The sequence below is a fragment of the Pelobates fuscus genome, chromosome 12 (genome assembly GCF_036172605.1).
Source record: "Pelobates fuscus isolate aPelFus1 chromosome 12, aPelFus1.pri, whole genome shotgun sequence".
Classification (NCBI taxonomy): domain Eukaryota; kingdom Metazoa; phylum Chordata; class Amphibia; order Anura; family Pelobatidae; genus Pelobates; species Pelobates fuscus.
Genome location: NC_086328.1, coordinates 32,008,347 through 32,027,019, shown reverse-complemented (window position 1 = coordinate 32,027,019; position 18,673 = coordinate 32,008,347). Strand labels below are relative to the sequence as shown.

General features: G+C 42.3%; 1 protein-coding gene across 1 annotated transcript in view; it reads right to left on the bottom strand.

The window, feature by feature from the left end:
• Positions 1-1,688: 1,688 nt before the first annotated feature.
• LOC134579476 (5-hydroxytryptamine receptor 3A-like) overlaps positions 1,689-18,673 on the bottom strand; it is a 73,647-nt gene continuing 56,662 nt past the window's right edge. Inside the window, exons 4-9 of the mRNA XM_063438782.1 lie at positions 8,374-8,483; positions 7,621-7,793; positions 4,718-4,878; positions 2,712-2,919; positions 2,197-2,406; positions 1,689-2,116 (exon numbers count right to left, since the gene is read on the bottom strand). Of these exons, the coding sequence (XP_063294852.1) occupies positions 1,836-2,116; positions 2,197-2,406; positions 2,712-2,919; positions 4,718-4,878; positions 7,621-7,793; positions 8,374-8,483 (1,143 nt within the window). The 3' untranslated portion in view covers positions 1,689-1,835. The remainder of the gene's footprint in view (positions 2,117-2,196; positions 2,407-2,711; positions 2,920-4,717; positions 4,879-7,620; positions 7,794-8,373; positions 8,484-18,673) is intronic.

Sequence of the window (18,673 nt, the reverse complement as noted above, 5' to 3'; positions counted from 1 at the left end):
GTACTAATACTAAGTAATTTTTACTTAGTATTAGTAAATTTGGCTGAAAGACCAATTTAGGTCTTTCAGTCTTTTGGTAGATAACTCCCTAATACCGTGGGAATTAGGGAGTTATCTACTAAGCGGCCGCAAAAGAAGTGCCGAAGTCCCGAAATTCCGAAGTTCCGAAATTCCAAATTTCCGAAGTGTCGAAGTGCCAAAGTTGCCGAATTTCCGAAGTGTCAAAGTGTCAAAGGGCCGAAGTTCCAAAGTGCTGAAGTGCCAAAGTTGCCGAAGTTCCAAAGTGCTGAAGTGCCAAAGTTCCAAAGTGCTGAAGTGCCAAAGTTGCCGAAGTTCCAAAGTGCTGAAGTGCCAAAGTTCCAAAGTGCTGAAGTGCCAAAGTTCCAAAGTGCTGAAGTGCCAAAGTTCCAAAGTGCTGAAGAGCCAAAGTTGCCGAATTTCCAAAGTGTCGAAGTGCCGAAGTTCCGAAGTGCTGAAGTGCCGACGTTCCGAAGTTGCTGAAGTTCTGAAGTGTGGAAGTCCCGAATTGCGAAAGTCCCGAATTTCAGAATGCTGAACCGAACCGAAAATTTTCCCCATGCACATGCCTACCATTGCTTATTTGGTATTTGTATAGCACCAACATGTTCTGCTGCATTGTAACCATTTTAGTGATTACCAACTTGTCATTAAATAAATGCGACCAGCTTGGAACAAAGTCTTCGTTGGATTGCCAGTAATATGTTGATCAAGTTTGCTATCAGTATAAAATGATTTGCTGTTACTTGACGTATAAAAGCTGCTGATGCTGTGATTACTCTAGAGCCATCTTCCATATTTATGAGGCTCTGGGTAAAACCAGTTTTAGCTAGACAGACTGGTAGATAGATAACATCACAGCGATGAAATATACAATAATGCAGTCGCAGATAGTAACGCAGTGGACCTTGTTGGAACACCAGCAGACTAAGTATTTTCTGTAGTTCCTTTATTTCCTCATGGTATGGGGTTACAGGACACCCTTTTTAAAGTATACCATGCAAATTCAACAACTCTACCAAGTGCACAGTAACTTACATTATAACAATCTCACTGCTATCCAGTTATCACTAGACATTGAGAGAAAATAAAAGAGTTTAAACATTAACTCCAGCTCCTGAGAGCTTCCACTGTCCTGCATGAGATCCACAAAATTATCCTCCTGTGCCTCTGCAGGCGTGCATCTTTTAAGACCCCAACAACTGCTACAGCAGGTACTAATGAGAGCTACTGGGCTGACATAATGCTGCAAATTACCTCTTTTACTCAGGGAACTGTTTGTACACACCATTACAGAGACATAAAAAGTTAGACAGATAGAAAGACAGATCAATGCATACACTTTCTTCAAAGTCATTTTCAAAATCCAGCCATATGTGACACAGCCACATAAAGGAGTAACTTAAAAGTACCATTTTTAGTATTTGTTTGTTCATATGATCAATTTAAAAGATATTATGTAAACAACACATGAAAATATAACTGAAATAGACAGATTGTCGGTTGTGGGATCCACTTTCATTGAACATTGTCAGTTCTTGTAACGTTGTAATTCTTAGGGCAAATGCATTCAATAAACAGTGACTTAAGAACCAATGTAAAAAGTAGGGTCCACTCCTATTTTGGCCTACAATTTGCAATTAATATACAATGGATAAGCTAGTTGGCATTAGTTCATTATTTGATTCTAATAAGATACCTAGATGGTGCCTCCTTTACATATTTTAAACATTATTTATGCATACTTTAGGCATGAGGTTGGTTTGTTAAGTTTCTGTGTTACGTATCCAGGCCTCGATTGTATTTATAAATATCATTCAATTAGCCCAAGCCAAAATAACGACAGCAAAAATAATAATCAAAATTATGACGTAGATGATAAGGACTAGCCGGTCCACAACATGGACTACAAACCACCACTCAGACTTGCCATCATCGTTGTTGTTCGAGAGATCCAACTTTTGGTGGATCTTCATAACTTCCCACAGTAACCCCTTTAATACTTTTACTTCTTGGGTAACATTTTCCTTTCCTTGAGTGGGTTTCCTCTTGTCTTGGGTTTCTAACTTTTTATCTGCTCTTTTTCGGTTCTTAGTATCTGCAATGAAGATAAAGAAACTGAAAAATATTAGTTTTTCTAACGTGTCTTCTCAGTCTTCCTTTTTAGGTTCTACTCACTTGTATCAGCTTCCACAGTGGTTGCCAGATCTTCGTCCAGCGATTCCAGAGGACGGAAGCAAAGGACACGTGCCAAATGTTTCATGATCCATATCTTTACCCAGGGTGGAACTTGTTTTTTGGTTTCCGAAAGTGAGTGAATGTATAACATAATTATGCAGTTCAAAAGGCTGAATACCATAATGGCCATAGAGACAATGCAGAATGTACCTGTTAAATAAAACAATCAGAAATGTCTGCATGTAGAGATGTTTGCTACAGAATTCACATTTTTCTACAGAATCCACTTGGTGTAATCATTTTCTTCAAATTCAACTATAACAGGATCATGACATTTTTGGGGCTTGGAACAAAATGATTAACTGTAGTTTTTGAATGTTAATTTTTGCTATTTAATGACCACATTACAATTGACATTGAATTGATATAATGAGGGCATTAGCCATTTAAGAGATAATGATTCTTTTTATGTAATTCCAAAATGTAACACCGTAAATGAAAGAATGGCTACGTACCTAGCATAGGTTCACTGTCAGAATTGGGAGTCATGTTATTAAAAATCAACAGGAGCACAAAGAATCCAAAAACAGCATTAATTTTAAAGTCACGCCTTTCCCCAGACTCCAAATGTATGAACATACTGGCAAGGTCTAGAAACATCATGAAGCACAAGGGCATGATGAGATTAATAACGTAAATCACAGAAGCTCTTTTCAACGTTATCTAGGGAAAATCAACACAAAAATGACAAATATGAAAACAATAATTATATATATATGTCTTGAAAATTATATATTTTTTCTGGTGATACACAGAAATGCCCAAACAAAATTTTTCTTGCAAACTCACCTTGTTCCAAGAGTACATTTGAAATCCAAAATGAGGCGTTTCGGTATAAATATTCAACTATTAAAGGGTTTCTCCAACCCTTGTTGATAGAATAATAGAGCGTTTTAAAGTAAAGTTTACTCACCTTGATCCAGCGCTGCCCGGTAGGGCTCTCCAGTGCTGCTCGTCTCACCCCCCGTATAACGCCACGCGAGCCACACTGAGTTTAAATCAAAGGCTTCTCATAGAGACTCAACCTGCAAGGAACAAGCAGTTACATCTGTCGGCAGCTTGATGCGCACCCTCATGAGATACATAATTTATGCACGAAGTTGACATTAGGCAGTGCGGAACAGATTTCTGGGCTTTCTAAGTCACATGTGCTGGAGGCGGGAAGCTTCCCCAGGACACACTTAGAAATATCTCTGGATGTGCAGTAGTTCAAGTGGAATCACTGCACGTCCAGACTCCTAAAACCATGACCACATTTTGCTGTAATAAGAGCATTGCATTTTTTGGTAAGTATCTATCATCTTTGCATACTTGCTCTGAGTCATTTTTGCCCATTCTTCTTGGCAGAGTTGCTCCAGGTGGTCCATGTTTACTGTGTGGAACTTGTAGGCTGCAATTTTCTAAGAGTGCCACATATTCTAGATGGGATTTATTTCAGGTCTTTGACTGGGCCACTGTAGGGTATTCACATTTTCTTGATTTTTCTTTGTGCTTGGGAACTTTGTCAATCTGAAAGGGGAGCTCTCTCTCAAGCTTCTGCTTTTTTTTTTTTTTTTTTTGCAGACTGAAATTTTTTTTCCTGCAATGTTAACTTACTTATGTATTATTACTATGTATTATGTATGTGTGTATTTCTTTTAAAAAAATATTTTTTCTTCAATATAAAAATGTGACCTTATGACAATTATGTTTTATTTAAAAGTTTTTCAGATAAAGTTTAATTTACAGACAGTGTTTCAGTAAAATGTGAGAATTTGTCAACGGTCTGAATACTTTTGCTAGATATTGTATATAATGCAGGTATTTATTGTTAAATAATATCACCTGCATATAATTTATAAATTATAATCTTTACTACGGCCTAGTATAGACACTATGAAATATACAGATCAGTGGTTCTTTACTCTTGGGCCAGAACCCAAAATATGGTCCTCCGTCTATTTAGATGGATCCCCATATGTTGGAAGCAGAACACCACATTCATGATGGAACTGGTCCGAGCTGATTTCCCTTCCCCAATGTAAAGAAGACCCCTTTGATATTGGGAATAGTTTTATGAAGATGTTTGGTTTATGTATTGCATTATATACTACATTACAGTTTTGAAATGGGCATCTGAATGGTCCACCAAGTTACAGCAAGCTGTAGTAGTTATGGTGCTTGGAGTGTTCCTTTAAAGGAAGGGTAGACAACATTTGGCACTCCAGATGTTGTGGACTGCATCCCTCTGACATTTTGCCAGCATTATGGTTGTAAGAACATTATGGGAGATGAAGTCCAACATCTGGGGTACCTTAGGTTGCCTATCCCTATTTTAAAGGGAATGAGACCCCGGGCAGATCTTGCAGGTACTCTAGCTATCCCATTTCTCCAGCTTGAGATTGATCAATTTGAGTATGCAATAAATGTTGACACACATGATATTTTGCAGTCTGTTCATTTTCTTGAGGATTAACTGTACCTTATAGATAACTTGGCTGTACTGTGCCCCCTCATATTGGATTGTCTGGCTTACAACAGTAATCTGGTCCAAGGCCCAGTCTCCTTTGCTGTAAAAAAGCTCCTTTGCATTTTGGCTAACTTGGGTAGAATTGTTTTTTGGCAAAATGATGATATCCTGGACTGAGAAATGGTACAGTGTTAGTAATATTCGCACATTACAGAGAAAATTAATGTGCTAATCCATTATTTGGTTTGTATCCTCAAGTCTTTACTGCTCTTTTTGAGAATGATGAGTTTATAGATTATTTCTGTGTTAGGTTACCTATGTGTCTGTTTGCTCCTCAACGCATCGTAACTACTGTGCCTTGCAAAAGTATTCACCCCCCTTTTTTCATGTTTTGTTGCCTCACAAGCTGGAATTAACATGGGTTGTTTGAGGATTTTTTTTTTTATTGTGAAGCAAACAACAAATAAGACAAAATAACAGAAAAAGTAAATGTGCATAACTATTCACCCCCCCTAAAGTCAATACTTTGTAGAGCCACCTTTTGCGGCAATCACAGCTCTAAGTTGCTTTGGATAAGTCTCTATGCCACATCTTACCACTGGGATTTTTGCCCATTCCTCATTGCAAAACCGATTCGGCTCCTTCAAGTTGGATGGTTTGCGCTTGTGAAGAGCAATCTTTGAGTCTGACCACAGATTTTCAAGTGGAGAGGTTTGGGCTTTGACTAGGACATTCCAACACATTTACATGTTTCTCCTTAAACCACTCAAGTGTTGGTTTAGCAGTGTGTTTGGGGTCATTGTCCTGCTGGAAGGTGAACCTCCATCCTAGCCTCAAATCACGCACAGAGGGGTACAGGTTTTGCTCAGGAATATCCCTGTATTTAGCATCATCCATCTTTCCCTCAATTCTGACCAGTTTCCCAGTCCCGGCTGCTGAAAAACATCCCCACAGCATGATGCTGTCACCACCATGTTTCACTGTGGGGATGGTGTTCTTTGGGTGATGTGATGTGTTGGGTTTGCGCCAGACATAGTGTTTTCTTTGATGGCCAAAAAGTTAAATTTTAGTCTCATCAGACCAGAGCACATTCCTCCTTACATTTTAGGAGTCTCCAACATGCCTTTTCGCAAACTCAAAACGTGCCATTTTGTTTTTTAATGAAAGTAATGGCTTTCTTTGGGCCACTCTGCCATAAAGCCCAACTCTATGGAGAGTACGGCTTATTGTCGTCCTATGTACAGATACTCCAGTCTCTGCTGTGGAACTCTGCAGCTTCTCCAGGGTTACCTTAGGTCTCTGTGCTGCCTCTCTGATTAATGCCCTCCTTACCCGGTCCGTGAGGTTTGGTGGGCGGCTGTCTCTTGGCAGGTTTGCTGTTGTGCCATTTTCTTTCTATTTGGTTATGATCGATTTGATGGTGCTCCTGGGGATCATCAAAGATTTGGATATTTTTTTATAACCTAACCCTGACCTCTACTTCTCAACAACATTGTCCCTTACTTGTTTGGAGAGTTCCTTGGTCTTCATGGCAGTGTTTGGATAGTGGTGTATCTTGCTTAGGTGTTGCAACCTCTGGGACCTTTCAAAAAATGTGTGTATATGTAATGACAGATCATTTCACTAATTATGTGACTTCTGAAGGTAATTGGTTGCACCAGAGCTTTTAATGGGCTTCATGACAAAGGAGGTGAATACATACGCACATGCCAATTTTCTGTTTTCTATTTCTAAAAAATAGTTTTATGTATATATTTTTCTCATTTCACTTCATCAACTTAGACTATTGTGTTCTGATCCATTACCTAAAATTCAGATTAATAAAACATTGAACTTATGGCTGTAATGTAACAAAATAGGTAAAAAGTCAAGGGGGGTGAATACTTTTGCAAGGCACTGTACGTAAAATTTGCCGCCAACGATACTCAAAACAGTAACATAGTCGCGTCAATGTTGGCACTGAACAGAGTCCAAGTCCTGATCTACGCCATAGTCGACTCACTATTTAAGGCGATCAGAGTCCAAGTCACATCAATATTGGCTCAGAGCTGAATCTAACTCCAGATTCGCACCACAGTTGTGTCAATGTTGATGCCACTCAGAGCCCAGGTCCTGACCTGTATCAAACTTGTGTCAGTTTTGACCCTGAATGTCGCTCTCATGTTTCCTTTTATAGCCAAACATCTCAGAGCCAATCTAAACAGGAACTGAGACATTTCTAAAATAGAATTGTGTACTTTCTGATTGGTTCACGTTACTTCTGCGACCCCAAAAAGTGCGGGAATGAGGTAGTGAGGAAGTGGAAGTGATGTGGTAACTTCCTGACCAGAAGTGACGTTGTGCGAGTTATTAGTAAAAAATAGACACTCCCCGTGAGTGGGCAGTGTCTAACATGCTACATGGAGGCGGACTGTTTGAGTGATCTACCAGATCGACATACATGGGGTGAGCAATTCGTTATCTGAGAGCTCCCAATCTCTGCAATACGACATGCATCAGAATGGTAACAACAAAGTCTGTAATATCGAATATCATGATTCTTCTGGCTAGATCATCGAGGACAGGGGACAAGGAACCTCACCCATTGTAGTCATCAGTGGGGACAAGAGCCACCAATTTAGGTGGACCTCCTTTGTATTGTATATTGTATATCTGAGGTTATCCATTTGATTACATGTATAGACTATTGCAATAATCAATATATTAACACCTAAAAAAGGTATGTGAGTAACCATGACCTAAATATCGAAATAAAAGTATATAGTGTCTTTCATTATGATATTAGTTTCCAATGTAATTTCGTCAGGTTTTGTCTGACCTCTCTGTTCAAAACACATTTAAAAATATTCTCCTTGGATGTGTTACTTGTTTTATGTAACCCATGTAACAATTTTGAGAAAAATGTACATACATACCTGGGTGAACATTGGAACCAAAGGTCAAGAAACAAGTCTGGGTGTCAAAAGGGAACTTGTACATGTCCATATTGCAGTTACTAATAACCTGCATTGGTGTTGAATCAGTGATTTTGCCATCACTTTCAAGAGTATTATATATTATTAGTGGAGATTTACCATCATCATTCGTCCTGTATAATTAAAAAGTTGAAATGACAATGTGCTTACCATATGTTAAAAAATTTAAAAATTTAACTAACATATGATTTTAACTTAAGATTAATTTAAAACATAAACAAGGCAAGCCTTAGGTGGGTAAGACAGTGTTGAAGTTACATGAGAACAGAAGATTTGTAGGAGAAACCTGGTCCACATGCAAGGTCCCGAAGGCATGCCAGTACTCACCAGAATAAATTAGATGCCTAATATGTTTTGGACCTAATTAGTCCTTAGTTATAGGCAAGGAGCAAAAGAAGCCATACATTCAGCAATTAAAGCAATCAATACATATGGTAAAAATAAAAATAAAATGTCAAGTTGGCTAGATGCCATTTAAACCGTACTAATAATTTGAGATTGTCTGTGATTTGACAGTAGGATATACCGAGCTAATGTTGCCTTGCAGCCATCTCATTAATGATAAGAGAGCTAACTTCTATGCTCTATCCAAGAGTTATATTGAATGCCACAGATTTCTTTATTTAATGTTATGTTATGAGCCTATGCACGTACACAGCATTTCTCCTGGGAAATTACATGGGTGGAACTTACAGTTCGGAGATGAGAATGTCTGGTTTCCAAAATGTCTTATCAGTAACATATATTCTGTGAATTCCACAGAAATCATCTGGGTTCCAGGAAATAAATTCATTATACCATGTCTGGAATGGGAAAAGACATAAAAAAAATATGACACTGAGAGGTATGGAATTTGACATGGTTGGCCCAAAATTCTTTATGTCTTTCAATTTTTGATAACTGCCTTCTGTTTTCTTTTCTTCTTCTTCTTCTTATTATTATTATTGCCATTTATATAGCGCCAACAGATTCTGTAGCACTTTACAATAGTATAAGTGGAGGGGGGAATTTACCAATTGTTACAAATCGCTATTTGTAACTGGCCCTTTAAATGGAAAATTGCCCTGCTTCCCTGGATTGTGGAGAAGCCTATTTGCCAGCCTCCTGCCTCATGACTATGGCTCCTGGAAGATTGTGCCCCTGAAAACTTATTAACTTTTATTGGGTGTGTATGGCCCTTTAAGAACCGTCTGGGGACATATTGTGACTTTGCTGAACAATACCCCTTTAAGAATATGTCCCCAGACCGATAAAATAACTTGTTCCTGGCTTTCTCCTACTTGGTTCAGTAAATAGGGCTTACTGAACCAAGTACCACACAGGCGGACCACCCAGAAGTTAAAGTATGCAGGCAAGTTACCTCCCAGGCTGTGAGGTTACTGCAGGTTAATTGCACGTGGCGGCGGCCATCTTTGTTCATTCAAATGCGGTCAGCGGTGTATGCTAAAGATTCTGTGGAACTGAAATCGGCTACACATTTTACCGAACACCGCTGACCCTTACCTTCTCCTACACTTCGTTTTTCAGCTCCAGAGACAAAATGGGACTTCAAAATGGGACTTAGTCGTTTTTCGGCATGAAATTGACCGACCGCACAGCCCAAATCTATGGAACTGTTTTGGGCAGGAAATTATGCTTGCGGTCGGTCATAAAGGGACCTCCAGCTAACTTTTGATCCACTGCAGGGATTTGGCTGATTTTTGGAAGTGTTTATGTTTGATGTATGCTGAGTTCAAATGGAGATTGAATGTATAGTTTTAAAGTTACGGTGTATGTGTGAAAACTGTATTTTTACTGTATGCTATAATTATGCTATATGTTTATCTGAGGGGAGGAGACGTGGGGGTGGTACCATGTATGTGATTGGTTAATTTCAACCTCCCCCTGGGAGTGTCCTGTGTGTACCTTTTTGTAATAAAAAGCAGGCTGGGTGTCCCAGTCCTCAGTTCTTCTTGACCCTTCAAAACGTAGCCTCGTCTCGTTATTGGAGGGAATTGCTGTATTACACTGGGGATTGCTATGCTCTGCATATTCCCCTGAGCTTAATCACTTAGCTCTTGTAAGAGCTTGTTCCTGCTTCGTTCTGAAGGGAGATAGCTGCAGCCTGCGGTGCTTATGGTGTCTGGTGGAGTGCTTGGAGTCCTCTGGAAGCGCTAGGAGCATCCATCAACGGAGGATACTCGGTCGGAGTACACGGAGATCCGTTACACCAATAAATAGGACAATTTCAAAAAACTTACAGGAACGATAGGTTGAAGATGGCCCTGCTCAAACGAGTCTAGAGGAGATGAGGTATAAAACACAATAGGACAGGAGTGTCAGGGTGGCGGTCCGGTGCCCGGGACCCAGACACTGTCCAGGCGACGGTGCGAGGACCGGGACCCAGTATGCCTGATGTTCAGAGTATGAGTCACAGTGTGGAGGTGGATTAGCAGGGTCTGGTGCAGGATAACCGCACGCCCCCTGGTGTTGAGCACCAGCGTTTGTGCAGCCACATACCACGGCCCTGATGCAGCTTAAGCGGATCCCAGGAACTAGGAGCTAGGAAATAAGCAGACCACCCAGGAGCTGAATAGGGAGGCTCTGCAGCAAGAATGTATCCAGTACAGAAACAAGACAAGGCTAGGAAAGGCACCAAACATGAAAACAATACAGAACTAATAGAACCCAGAACTGGATCAGGACAGAAAGCAGAACCCAGAACATGTACACAAGACATGAGGAAAACATGAACATAACATGGGCATGTCTGGACAGGACTGTACATGGACTGGGTATACAAACTAAAACAAGACAAGATAAGATAGGCAAAACAAGAGGAGAAATAACTAAGCACTATATATGAAAATCATGGGGATTTAGTCACATTATATGATCATACATTGCATAAGCCAGCCAACAACGCCAATGTACCCCCTATCTGGAAGGCCCTACACTGCCTAATGTATGCTAAAACAACCAAAGAACACATGAATAGCACTTACCTGCAAGAAAGGGCAGAAGCCTTGAGCAGCTGCCTGCAGGAACTCTGAAACAAAGGAATGATGGAAAACAAACGGGTGTGGCAACATAAAACAAACATTTAAAGGAAACCTGGAGACTAGGAATCCCAGGGATGAATTACAGGAATGAACCCAGAAAAACCCAGCATAAAGAAAACCAGACAAAGAATAGAAAACCAAAAAACCAAGAAAAATTAAACAAGAATTGTAAAAAGAGTACTGGATACCAGATGCTAAGGCCAAAATGATCTGCAGCGAGGAACAGGATGTGACAAGGAGAGAGTAATCACAAAAGGTGGGAGTGAAGCAGAGCTTGAAGGAAGAGTAGAGTGCTGCCCTTTAGGAGAGAGCAAGGGACAGGTATGTGAAGTCGGGGTTACTCTGGAAGGCCATAAGCTTTCCTAAATAGATGGGCTTCAAGACACTTATTAAATGACTGAAGTCTAGGGAGAGTCTGATGGTGGTAGGCAGGCTATTCCATAGGTAGGGAACCGCCCGAGAAGTCCTGCAAGTGTGAGTTGGCTGTACGGGTGCGAGCAGTGGAAAGGAGAAGGTTATGGGCAGAGCTGAGAGACCAAGAAGAGCAGGGGCGGGCTGGGCCGGGGGGCAGGGAGGCAATTGCCCCCCAGGCCGCCAAAAATTCTTTTAGGACCGGTCGCGGCGGGCCGGCCCTTTAAATGCTGCAGCCGCCTGAGCGCTCTGTAAAGAGAATAAGAGGAGGGGAGGGGGGGAGAGAATAAGAGGAGGGGAGGGTGGGAGAGAATAAGAGGAGGGGAGGGTGGGAGAGAATAAGAGGAGGGGAGGGGGGGGAGAATAAGAGGAGGGGAGGGGGGGAGAGAATAAGAGGAGGGGAGGGGGAGGAGAGAATAAGAGGAGGGGAGGGGGGGAGAATAAGAGGAGGGGAGGGGGGGGAGAGAATAAGAGGAGGGGAGGGGGGAGAGAATAAGAGGAGGGGAGGGGGGGAGAGAATAAGAGGAGGGGAGGGGGGGAGAATAAGAGGAGGGGAGGGGGGGAGAATAAGAGGAGGGGAGGGGGGGAGAGAATAAGAGGAGGGGGGAGAGCATAAGAGGAGGGGGAGAATAAGAGGAGAAGGGGAGAGAATAAGAGGAGAAGAGGAGGGGGGAGAGAATAAGAGGAGGGGATGTGGGGAGAGAATAAGAGGAGGGGGGGAGAGAATAAGAGGAGGGGAGGGGGGAGGGGAGGGGGAGAGAATAAGAGGAGGGGAGGGGGGGAGAGATTAAGAGGAGGGGAGGGGGGGAGAGCATAAGAGGAGGGGGGGAGAGAATAAGAGGAGGGGAGGGGGGGAGAGAATAAGAGGAGGGGAGGGGGGAGAGGAGGGGAGGGGGGAGGAGAGCAAGAGGAGGGGAGGGGGGAGAGTAAGAAGAGGGGAGGGGGGAGAGTAAGAAGAGGGGAGGGGGGAGATTAAGGGGAGGGGGGAGAGTAAGAAGAGGGGAGGGGGGAGAGTAAGAAGAGGGGAGGGGGGAGAGTAAGAAGAGGGGAGGGGAAAGAGTAAGAAGAGGGGAGGGGGGAGAGTAAGAAGAGGGGAGGGGGGAGTAAGAGGACGGGAGGGGGGAGAGTAAGAAGAGGGGAGAGGGGAGTAGGAAGAAGGGAGGGGGGTAAGAAGATGGGAGAGGGGAGGGGGGAGTAAGAGGGGAGGGGGGAGTAAGAGGGGAGGGGGAGTAAGAAGAGGGGGGAGTAAGAAGAGGGGAGGGGAGAGGGGAGTAAGAAGAGGGGGGAGTAAGAGGGGAGAGGGGAGTAAGCGGAGGGGGAAGTAAGCGGAGGGGCAGAGTAAGAAGAGGCGAGGGGGGAGAGTAAGAAGAAGGGGGAGTAAGAAGAGGGCAGGGGGGATAATAAGAGGGGGGAGTAAGAGGGGAGGGGGGAGTAAGGGGAGGGGGGAGTAAGAAGAGGGGAGGGGAGTAAGAAGAGGGGGAGTAAGAAGAGGGGAGGGGGGAGTGTTAGAAGGAGGGGAGAAAAGAAAAAAAGGGGGAAGAAGAGGGAGGGGAGTAAGAAGAGGGGGAGGGGGAGTAAGAAGGAGGGGAGATAAGAAAAAGAGGGGGGTAAGAAGAAAAAGGGGGAAGTAAGAAGAAGAAGAGGAGGGAGTAAGAAAAAGAGGGGGTAGTAAGAATAATAAGAGTGGAGAGTAAGACGAAGAAGGGGAAAGAAGAAGAAGGGGGAAGTAAGAAGGAGGGGAGATAAGAAAAAGAGGGGGGTAAGAAGAAGAAGGGGGGAGTAAGAAGAACAAGAGTGGGGAGTAATTAGAAGAAGGGGGTAAGAAGAAGAAGGGGTAAGAAGAAGGGGGAGTAAGAAGAAGAAGGGGAGTAAGATGAAGAAGAAGGGGGGTAAGAAGAAGAAGAAGGGGGTAAGAAGAATAAGGGGGGTGAGAAGAAGAAGGGGGGGTAAGAAGAAGTAGGGGGTGTAAGAAGAAGAATGGGGTATGAAGAAGGGGTTAAGAAGAAGTGGGGGTAAGAAGAGGGGGTAAGAAGAAGAAGGGGGAGTAAGAAGAACAAGGGGGGAAGTAAGAAGAACACAGGGAGGAGGGGGGGTGAGGAGAACACACAGAGGGAGGAGTGAGAAGAACACAGGGAGGGTGGAGGGGGGGGATGAGAAGAGCACAGGGAGGGTGGGTGAGTGTGAGAAGATACCGCTAGGGGAGGGTGGGGGTGAGGAGAGACCACTAAGGGGCAGGGGAGAGCTCTAAGGGACAGAAGGGACAGCTCTATAGGACAGGGGGCAAGACAGGGAGCTCTTTCACACTACGCGCGCACACACACACACACACAATGCATCCCTATACATACACAGAAACACACAATGCATCCCTATACATACACAGAAACACAACATGCTTCCCTTACACACAGAGAAACACACAATGCATCCATTACACACACACACACAATGCAACCCTTACACACAAAGACAATGCATCATTTGCACACATACACAGAAACATACAATGCAAACCCTTACACACACATGCAAACACACACACTGTTTTTCTTACATACACACAGAAACACAATGCATCTCTTACACTCAATGCACACACATACAGACACACACCTTGCATCCCTTATGCATACAAACACAGATTCACACAATGCATCCCTCACACACAACCAGAAACACATAATACATCCCTTATACACAAATACACACTGCTTCCACTACACACAAACACACTGCATCACCTGCACAAACTGGTATCCCTATACACTACATACCCTAAGCACACATATTAGATCCTCTACAATAACACATAACACATCCCCTACACACTCCACTCCCTGTGAGCGAACTCATGGGTGGGTGGAACATATAAGTGGACTTATGAGTGGGCCTTATGGGCATACCCACCGTCAGGCCCTGGGGCCCAGACCTTGAGCTGTGTAAGAGGCCCCCAAAAAATGGAGCTGCTTCCAATTCTCCCAGAACATTGAATTTTGTGACCACAGTTGCAAACAGCCCCCAGAGATCCTGTTCTACACCAGACCAGTGGAGCCAAACTGCAGCCCATCATCATCCTCATCTAATTGTAAGTAGGCAATCTAGTATATTATTAGTGACACTAATCTATAATTTACCTCACATTAAAGGGACACTATAGCTTAATGAAGTGGTCCTGGTGTCTATAGCTGGTCCCTGCAGGCTTTTTAATGTAAACACACACTGTGTGCAGCACTGGCGTTAGTTCATATGGCAGATCATATGGGTGGGGCATTGTGATCTCACATGGGGGGGCGGCAAATTTATATTTTGTCTAGGGTGGCAAAAATCCTTGCACCGGCTCTGATCCTGGGCAGGTGCACCAGTCTACTGGTGACCCACAGGAGGGGAGTGCACTGATTGCACTGCACTCTCCTCCTGCCCAGACCCGTCTTGACCGTAGTGCAAGTGCCCTCTGTCCTCTGCCCCTAATTTACAGTGGGTCACACTCACAACAAGCAGTGCCTGGAGCCCTTTGCAGAGACGGAAACAAAGAGGTTCTGCGGCAGCTGGCCGTCCTGCAAGCATTACATTAAACAGCTGTTCCCCATGCAGCCACAGGTGGCGTTGTGCTGGGAGACTGTGATTACTCTTCACTTCCTCCCAGCCTACAGAGCAGCGCATTGGGGGGAGAGAGGAGGAGGCATGATTTAATCTTGCAATAAATCCTCTAAGCAAACCTTTTTTGGGGGGATCAGCTCTGTTTCCACAGTTTATTGGTGTTTACTCTGATGTCTGTATTAATATTGAGTGATGTCTAAGTAGTAACGTCAGTGTGTGTCAGCAGGGCCAGCCGTTGGGGTGGGCAAGCTGTACGGTCACGCAGGGTGCCATGACAACAGAGGCACCCGGCGGCCAACACAGCTCGCAAGTTGGGTACACCAGCATATTTAATTTAAACGATTCGCTGGTGGTCCACTGGTGCGCACCAGCAGTAGGTGCAGTCAGATCATATCCTCTCCCTCGTGGTTCCGGCGCTCAGTTAGTGAGTCAGAGCACAGGCTCAGAGATTCTCAGCCTGTGCTCTGACAACATTGAAAGTCAGAGCCGTGAAGGAGCAGGTATGGCAAAGAGCTACTGATTAGCATAACATCAATATCCGTTATAAAACCAGGAAAAGGTGGGCATGGATGGAGAACTGATTTGGTGGCGCAATGGGCCACTTGACTGGTTTTGCCCCCCAGGCCTAACGCTGCCAGCCCTCCCCTGAAGAAGAGGCATACCTATGTATCTGTGAGGAGATATAAGAGGGGCTAGAATTGTTCAATGCTTTATAGGTATGGATTAGTACTTTGAATTGACTTCTATAGGATACAGGTGTCATGATCTGCTCTGCTCTGTTCTATGTCTGGACTTGGCTTCTGGTATCCACTACTCCTGTTACTATTCTTGTTTAGTATTTCTTGGTTTTTGGTTTTCTATTCTGTGTCTGGTTTTCTTTATTGCTGGGTTTCTGGGTTCATTCTTATATTCCGTCCCTGGATTTCCCAGTCTCTTGGTTTCATTTAAATGTTTGTTTTTTGCCACACCCGTTGTTTTCCATTTTCCCTTTGGTTCCAGGGTTCCTGCTGGCAGCTGCTCAAGACTTCTGCTCTTTCTTGCAGGTAAGTACTATTGGTCTAGTATGGTTCTTTTAGTGAACATTAGGCAGTGTAGGACCTGCCGAATATGGGGTACATTGGCGTTGTGGCAGGCTTATGCAATGTATGATCATATAATGTAACTAAATCCCCATACTTTTCTCATTAGTGCTTAGTTATGCCTCCTCTTGTTTTGCCTAATATTTCTTGTCTTGTTTTAGTTTGTATACCCAGTCCATGTACAGTCCTGTCCAGTCTTGCCCATGTTATTTGTAAAATACAGGAGAGCGCACCTTTTAAAAAGTAAATATAAACAAGATACAAATAGTAAATAATAAATAATAAAAATGGTATAGTTTAAACGTTAGCAGCTGGACATAAAGCAAAACTCCTTAATGATCATGCCCTAGTATATGAAAATAAAAAATGTCAGCGCTATATATGGTAGCCTATACAGTGAGGCAACCTATAAAAATGTGCAGAAAAATCATCAAACAAAACTCTGTGAGTTTAGTAGTAAATGTATAGAAACACTTAAATCCCACAGTAGTCTAGATTTATGCACAAAAAATATATAAAAAAAAAAACTTGCTTAAGAGTCCATATAGTCTTATAAGGGAGTCTTGAAGGGGTTAATCCTGTGTTGAGATGGGAGATACACTGTAGCTTTTACCTTTAAAAGATACAAAAGAAAACTTTCATAGTGTAAAACCGTTTTATTAAATCACAAGATACCCTTCCCCCCAAATAGGAACCCTTACTTGAGCAAGTTGTGATATTTGTTTCCAATATATCACGAAATACACATTTGTAAAATCAGAGGCTGTGTAGCCGTTTACCGTCCGCTGCTCTCAGTAGTTTCAAAATTCCCGCCCGATCTCAGCGCTGATACGGTGGGTTCTCTCCTGCAGCATGGGAGCATCAGTGTGTGGACGATTGTAAGCCGGCTATGAGCATCAGACCTCTGCACCCGATATCACATCAACGCGTTTCGCCCTCTACACCGGGCTTTGTCAAGATAGTGTATCGGATAAGAACAGCATCTTTAAATACATTTTCTTTTGATCAGCTAATAATCAGCTGCTGATCAAATAATAGTCTAAAACATATTCAGGGTGGAGGATAAACAGGATCCTCTCATTACTTAACAATTTAGAAATGTGTATAACATACACGTACTTCATCTTAATTAAAAATATTAAATCACATCTAAAATCATTATGGAGGAAACATTATAGTTTAAAGAATTGTACTAATGTCAAAAGACAGTAAAATATATTATAAAACATGAGGTAGATGATATAAGTCCTATAGACATTTATACACTTATAGTGATTACTGGGCTTCCTTCTTACATATCCATTAATGGAAAAAGGGCGCATACATAAATAAAATAAAGGGAAGAAAACAACAACCTAATAGAGTATCAATTTCGAAAATACTGTTAATAGAGGTGTATTGAATCTAATAAAATGGAATAGTGACATCTGATGTCTATATTACTATTCTGGAGGTGTACAGCTAATGAAACAGTATATCTGTACCCCAAAAAACAATGATCAGGAAGAAAAAATATCTATTATAATAATATTCCCTATATGCAAATGAAGGGAACACAACATTCCGTATAGTGATAAATCGCTACTAATTCTGTCCAAAAGATGAAGGGGTCTTGAAAATGAGAAAAGTGGAAACCAGAAATAATTTCTCAGAATACAATGGATCCCCCTTATGGACAATTATTCAGATATGACTCGCCTTAAGTTAAAAGATTCCAAACCTATGTGCCTTATATAGAAGTTAGTTACAAAATATTAACAAGTTCTAGGTCCACATTTAAGCCTAGAGGGGTCAGAGATTTTAGATTAAAAATCCACAGCATTTCTTGATATATCAATCTCTTGGCCAGTTCTCCCCCTCTCCATGGAACATTGACCTTTTGTATTCCACAGAAGGTAAGACCGCCTGGGTCACCCCCATGGTGTTCCATGAAGTGTCTAGATACAGAATGTTTGTCGAATTTCCTTTTTATATTGTATATATGCTCATTGATTCTCGTCTTTAACATTCTTTTAGTTTGTCCTACGTATTGTAGTCCGCACGGGCAACTTAAAAGGTATATCACTTGTTTGGAATGACACGGACTTTGGTGACAAACAAAAAACGGAGGAATTCATCTAACTTCCACTCTAAAGCACCACAACCACAACAGAAAACCTTTCCCAGAATAGAGTACATGTCTAATAGATTTGAAGCATTATCAAAGAAAGAAGATGACACATTTGATAAGCCTAACAATAACTCTAACCACATTGGGGGGAAAGATTTTTTAGGACCACGCCATTTATTTACGAATCCTCGTTTTCAAAACCAGAAACCGAAAGAACGATTAAAGAGACCACACAGAGGGGAAGTAGAGGAGGAAGAGGAGTACAGAGAAGGAAAAAGAACAAAATGGTAGAACCAATGGGGATCTTTAATCTATCTAAGACTGAATTGACTTCAAGTCAAATCAGACTTCTTAATAAAGGTCTAAAATATGCTCCTGCTACAAAGTCTGACCCTTTTACTAACTTTTTGGATGTCCAGAAATTTATGAGGACTTTAAATTTGAAACGTTTTTTTTCGAATAATCCCTTTAACACCAATAATAAAAGACAAGATAATGTTTTCCTACATACACCTCTCCAACAGAAATCTAAATTTTGTCCGCCGAACCCTCCAAGCGCACAAATGAGTGCATTCAGCATAGCGGTACTGGAGGATTTAGAGAAAATTCCTAACAAAATTTCTAATAGGCACCACAATCTTACAGTGGAGGAAAGAAAAGCCTTAAAAGAATTGCGTGACAATAAGGACCTAGTGATTAAACCCGCAGATAAGGGTGGGGGGACAGTATTAATGGATGTAGAGTATTATGAAAGG